This window comes from Etheostoma spectabile, chromosome 21, assembly GCF_008692095.1.
Source record: "Etheostoma spectabile isolate EspeVRDwgs_2016 chromosome 21, UIUC_Espe_1.0, whole genome shotgun sequence".
Classification (NCBI taxonomy): Eukaryota; Metazoa; Chordata; class Actinopteri; order Perciformes; family Percidae; genus Etheostoma; species Etheostoma spectabile.
This window is the reverse complement of record NC_045753.1, coordinates 11639472-11645914: the sequence shown is the minus strand read 5'-3', so window position 1 is coordinate 11645914 and position 6443 is coordinate 11639472. Positions and strand designations below refer to the sequence as shown.

Genomic DNA, 6443 nt, shown 5'->3' with positions numbered 1-6443 from the left:
ACACACACACACACACACACACACACACAAAGGTCAGAGCAGTCACAGGATATGGAGCACAAAACTCTTGGCAATACTCCTCCCTTATAAGAACTCGTTTTAACATAAATGCGTTCTAACTTGCAGAGAGCTTTGCTTAAAGGTTTATGAGGAGGAGTATAAAATCTATTTTGGTAATGCACCCATTTTAGTCAATAGTGCCCAGATAAAGTGGAGTCAGACACTGTATACTGTACTGCTTTTCTGGTCTGGTGAAGGTGCTTGCTCATGGCCTAAAAATACCACCAGAGACAAGAGAAGTGATATGATGAATGCAGCATTTGTCCTTGCAGTGCTCGGGGTGATCACACAAAATATCCATGCAATACACCTACTTTCTGACTTTTGCTTCCCCCCTCTCCCCAATAGATATCTAATTATCTGTTTCTGGGCAAATTGGAATACAGTTTCTTAAGAGAATGGGTGGACATCTATCCTATAATTTTTCATTGTGTTAAACCAGTCTGGCTCACCAGATGTTCATTCCGGTGATACAGCCTGACACGCCGGATGTCCACCCCCTGTTTGCTATCTAGTTTGCAATGACTCCGCTGCTGCATCCGCCCTGGATGGTTGTGATTGGTTTAAATAAATACAAACAAGCCAAAGGCGTTTTTTTCCCCTATCCCAGAATAGTTAAGCAGTGAAGCCAGATCATATGGTATGGTCTGGCATTGCAGGACTTAAACCAATGAAATAAACACAAATTTGACCTTTAGCTATTCGTTTTTGTTACAGATGTGCCTGGATGTCCCTCTATGTATCATCACAGTGAGGGCTACCCGAACCCCCAGCACAGCAATGAAGGTAACCTGACTTCTACTGGGATAACCTTCACATTTTGCCGTGTTTTTAGACGCTTCTGCCAAATTAGTTGTTTTTCAGTCAAAGGAATCTTAGTGATGTTAATTTTTTAATTTAATGTATCTAATCTCCCCTACAAAGCATTATCTACATTGAGCTTTTGCTGGTTAGTGCTCTGCGGTCATTGGCTAACCGGCGTAGAGTGTCCATGTTTCTATTGGCCAACCAGTGGTGTGTCTATGTTTCCATTGGCAAAAGGCTCTCACCTCACCCCTGCCTCAAGAATCCCTGGATAAACATAGTTCCTGGAAAAAGCGCAGTTTTTCCCTAGCAAAAAAGGGAAAAAAAACAACTTCCCTTCAGTTATATTGTTCTGTTGGACCATTTTTGGTAATTCAAATTCCTTTTCATTAATTATATTATGCCTAAAGGCCCAAAAGATGTTACAATAAGTTATCTGGCCCTGGGAGCAAAGATCCAAGTCTCTTTCAAATGTTTCCAGTATGAAATCCTCTCCCTGTCACTGAAGTGCTCTTGTCTTTTTTTTTGTAAAAGTAGAGTACACACTTAATTACCTAACTATAATCATGTGTGAATAGATCCTTGTATTTTGTTGGGATGGCATTGAAAGCTTGGCACAGATCCAAATGAACAACCTATTTGTGCTAAGAGCAAGACCCCTTGAAACTAACAATTCTCCCTTTTTCTCTATTTTTTCTCTAGGCTATTTGTTTGAAAACGACTCCCGTGTAGTCCCAGAGAAGTTTGAAGGTGAGTCTGCTGTACCCATGTTCCCTCTGCATTCACTCACATGTTCATTTGCACGCTGCAATCCGCTTGGCGAGGTGTTAGTTGGATGATAGCAGGTATCGGAGAGAAACTCAATATACCTCGACTTCAGGTATCCCTGTGTAATAGGTACATTGGTCTTTGTGTACGCAGAAGCTTAGTTAGTGGGTTTGGTTTCCGCGCACACGATTGAGGGCTCCTCCGTCCTAGTGAGTAGAGAGACACGCAGTTTCCCATGCGGTTGGTGATTGACGCTAAAGGAGATTGGGTGGGCAGCCTGAGGGTGTCAGCACTGGTTGAACCAGTGAAGTGTGCAACTTCTCCGAGAGACGACAGCCGTAACTTAGCTGAGCTTCTCCTGTTCCCACACTTGTGTACAACATATCCAGTAACCAGTTAACAACCAAGAACTAATCAGTGTCCATTTACCTACGTATTGCTTCATCCAGTTTTAGTAGTCATTTATTGATTTTACATCTTCTTGCTTTTAAACATCTATGTGCTTTGTATTTTCAGTATTCTTTTTTTTCCTCTCAGTGCCCTAAAAATGTTTCTATTACCATCTCAACTTAACACACTGCTGCCCTTTTTAGTGTTCAGTGTGATAAGCTGTAGTTAATAAGCAGCGGATTCAGTTTACGTCAGTATGCAAACATGAAACATTCAGATTAGATGACCTAACAATGTACTGGCCCCACTAGAATTCAGAGATTTCCCAGCTACTTTGCTGGTTAACATTTCCTTGTTTGTACGTAATATTGACAAATTTTAGACCATTTAATTTCATGATTGAATCTCACAATCTAATGCAGCTTTATGTGCTGAAAAATGCCTGGAATTATCTTGGCTTGGAGTGGACTACAACTGAAGCTACAAAGACATTTGAGTTGCTTTGTAAGCTGGTCACATTCAGTAACTCCTGGTCCATTTGTAATACAAAGAAAACATTTTGTCATGTGTGATCCTAGCCCGTAAACACACTGATCTCCAGTCTCTTCTCTCCTCAATCCAGGTGAGGTGAAGCAGGAGGGGGGTGGGGTTTTTCGGGAGGGCACACCTTACCAGCGCCGTGGCTCCTTGCAGCTCTGGCAGTTCCTGGTGGCCTTGCTGGACGACCAGGCCAACGCCCACTTCATCGCCTGGACCGGCCGCGGCATGGAGTTCAAACTCATTGAACCCGAAGAGGTAACATTAATGGGGAAATTGCGTCCAAACGGCAGTAGTCTTATGGAATTCCACTGATTAGTTACAGTATTTTAAACACTTTGAATTTGTATTTTTTAGTTAGAAGTTGAAACCTTTTTATTTGACTTCAATACAGTTTAAGTTTTTGTTTTGTGGTTAGCATCTATCTGCTACTATTGGTGCAGCATTTTATGCATTTGTGTCATGTTTTGGTGGTGGTGTGAATCCAAACAAAAAGGTATGCTTATCACAAAATGAGATTTTGTTGTTCAGTATTGTCCACCAGTATAAGGGCATCTTTTGAGTCACTGGCCTTTAACTTTTTTTCTATTAAATCTGTAGTAGAATTAGCAAGTAGAATTGTTTGAATTAAAGAGATACTGTTTAAAATGCATCGGCACTATTTTTTGTTTGTATTACTGTATCGCCTTCCTCACAGATGGTGGAGAAGTGTTGATACCGATCACAATGTTAATATAAGGGCAGCACAGGAGTTATTCTCGGAATGAATTTATGTTAGCGATTTAGAAGTGAGATTTGGCCACTTTCCTCACAGGTCTGTTCTCTGATCCATCTTCCATTAGTCCCCCATTCATTATTCAACACACGAAACGCTGGATTGATAAATGAAGGACAAGCGCTATCAAAGAATCATCCAACACCCCCAGTTCTCTCTCACCTCCTCACATTTCTTTAGTCAAAGATATTTCTGCGACGTTTAAGTCTGCAACTTAATCGGACAGCGTCAATTTAGGTGGGTCCTATTATGGATAGGTCTACAGTGTTTTCCATTATCTTTTTACTGTACATTAAAAATGAATGGGCTAAGAGTTTTACAATAGCAATTAGGGCTAAGAGCACACTCAGATCAACGGTACTGCTGGCTGGATGGCTACTGTGGGAAACAACCTGTCTCTTCCTGAGTCATGAGTCGCCGTGTCTCCCCCCCTCCCCCAGCTTTACACTTTCTACCACTATCTCAAATGTTTGTCAACATTAAGATCATTCACTGTTAATAATGATTTGATTTACTTCCCCTTTGCCTGTTTGGGGTTGTGAGACACTAACTTTCTATCAGAGTTAGTGGTCCCTCGTCAGTTCAGTTTTGGGTTGGGAGTGTATTTCAAGGCCTGCCTCTGAGCCATGACTCTTATTTCACTGCTAACACTGTGGGACTCTGGTTGCATTCAAGTGGTAATGGGTTACATAAAAAGGAAGTGAATCCACATGTGGGGACTCGCCCTAGTCTTGGCATGTTGACGTTGAGTGAAAGAGCAGAGAGGACGTTGGCTTGCCAGCGAGGACTCCTAGTGGTCACAGTATGAAAATACACACGTGTGTCTCATTTTGATTTGGGGGTGTATGAAATTCAAGAAAATAAAATGCTGACACAAGTTATTGTCTTGTGTTGACGTGTCATTTGATAAATGCTTTGTTCTTTAGGCCTTCATAAACATGCAAATAAACAGTCGCCTTAAGATAAACCTCAAAGTTGATCTAAGCCAGAAGTGTAACCACAGCCATTTCTTTTTTCTTCCATCTTCTCCCCTTCTCATTCTCCTTCCTTCTGCTCAGGTTGCCAGGCTGTGGGGCATGCAGAAGAACCGTCCAGCCATGAACTATGACAAGCTTAGTCGCTCTCTGCGCTATTACTATGAGAAAGGAATCATGCAGAAGGTACAAAACGCACACCCCTTTTTATTTGGAATTTGTTTTTTAAAATGTGTCCTTATTTATTTAGATGATTGTCTTTAAACCTTACCAGCATTGTCTTGAAATATGTAATAATTGTTAAAGTGTATCTTATGTATGTATGCTTTATAAATCACAAGTATGTGAATAGTATAGTATGTCAATAAAAAATGTCAAACTCGTAGAAAAAGTCATAGTACAGTATGTACAAAAAAGTCATTGGAAAAGTCATATGTCAAACAAAATCATAAAATAGTTATTGTATTATATGCCAATAAAAATGTCAAACTTATAATATAGTATGTTGAAAAGAGTCATAGTATGTCGAAAAAGTCATAGTATAGTATGTTGAAAAAAAGTCATTGTATGGTATGTTGAAAAAAATAGAATAGTATGTTGAAAAAGTCATAGTATGTCGAAAGTCGTAAAATAGTCTTTGTATAATATGCCAATAAAAATGTTGTAAAAAAGTTATAGTATGTTGAAAAAAAAGGCACCCAAATGCTGTCAGAAAAAAATGTATAATGACTCAAGATGCTCTCTCTCTCTCTCTCTCTCTCTCTCTCTCTCTCTCTCTCCAGGTGGCAGGGGAGCGCTACGTTTACAAGTTTGTGTGTGAGCCTGAGGCCCTCATCTCCCTGGCCTTCCCCGACAATCAGCGGCCCAGCCTGAAGGCTGAGTTTGAGCGCTACGTTAACGAGGAGGACACAGTGCCCCTGTCTCACCTGGATGAGGGAGCACCCTATGCCACAGAACAAGCCCCCCAAAACATGGGCCCCCAGCCCTATTCCAAAGGCTACATGTACTAAAGCCAGCCCCCACCCTACCTCCTTCCTCCCACCTTCAGAAATCTCCCCGTTGTACTGACCTATCATCCTACACACCCTGAAACCCCATGCACCTCTTGCACATGCCCACCCCATTCACTTGTATATAAGGCTATGGTGTTTTTTGTTTTAAATTAATCTCATTAGGGATTTGATTTGTTTTGTTTTTATGAGCTGCATTCCTCTCACATCTGGGGCCTGTTCAATCCATAAACATTAATGGTTGGAGAGACTGCTTAATAAATACTCATAATAATATCCTAACTGAAGTCCAGACTATTCTTTCTTGTAATAATCCAAACAAGTTTGTTTACTGTTTAAATTCATGTTGGTTTTTTTCTTACATGACAGGCTTAAAGTTTTTTTATCATACCTTGACAGTTTCAACTGCTGATTCTGCAGTTATCTTCAGAAGCGTCACATGACTGCAGAGTCATAGTATAGTAGGTTAAAAAATCTAAAAATGTATAGTATGTTGAAAAAGGTCGTAAAAATGTCATGTTATAGTATGTCAAAAAAGTAATAAAATGTAATAGTACAGTATGTCAAAAAATGAAAAGTCATAGTATGTAAAAAGTTGTAGTATAGTATGTCGAAAAAGTCATAGTATAGTAGGTTAAAAAATTAAAATGTTACAGGGTAGTATGTTGAAAAATGTCATAGTATATCAAAAAAGCAATAAAAAGTAGTAGTATAGTATGACGAAAAAAAGTCATAGTATGTTGAAAAAAATCAATGAAAAGTCATAGTATAGTATATCAAAAAAGTTTTGGTATAGTATGTTTAAAAAATAATAAAAAAGATATTGTATAGTATGTCGAAAAAATTCATATCATAGTATGTCAAAAAAAGTCATAATAGTGTGTCAAAAAAGTCATAGTGTGAGGAGTCACAATAGAAATTCAAAAGTAAGAGTTTTTATTTCTTGAAAATGGTTACAACAAAATAAAGATTAAGTTCTGGGCCCTCAAAAGAGGTCAAACAAACAGACAGTAACTAAAGCTCAAAACATCAGAGACTCAAAAATACAACTGACCTTCCTAACAAAGAAAGGAAGGGGCTGATCAGACCAATTTAAACACACAGGGGGAGACAAACAATAACTGC

The 6443-nt window shown here is 39.3% G+C and overlaps 1 protein-coding gene across 4 annotated transcripts in view; it reads left to right on the top strand.

Moving 5' to 3' along the window:
* The window catches only part of etv4 (ETS variant transcription factor 4), a 32369-nt gene extending 26769 nt beyond the window's left edge, over positions 1 to 5600 (top strand). For all 4 annotated transcript variants that reach the window (XM_032502784.1, XM_032502786.1, XM_032502785.1 and 1 more), the window contains 5 exons: positions 778 to 846; positions 1567 to 1614; positions 2645 to 2817; positions 4393 to 4494; positions 5091 to 5600. In XM_032502784.1, the coding sequence (XP_032358675.1) occupies positions 778 to 846; positions 1567 to 1614; positions 2645 to 2817; positions 4393 to 4494; positions 5091 to 5318 (620 nt within the window). In that variant the 3' untranslated portion in view covers positions 5319 to 5600. The remainder of the gene's footprint in view (positions 1 to 777; positions 847 to 1566; positions 1615 to 2644; positions 2818 to 4392; positions 4495 to 5090) is intronic.
* Positions 5601 to 6443: the final 843 nt, after the last annotated feature.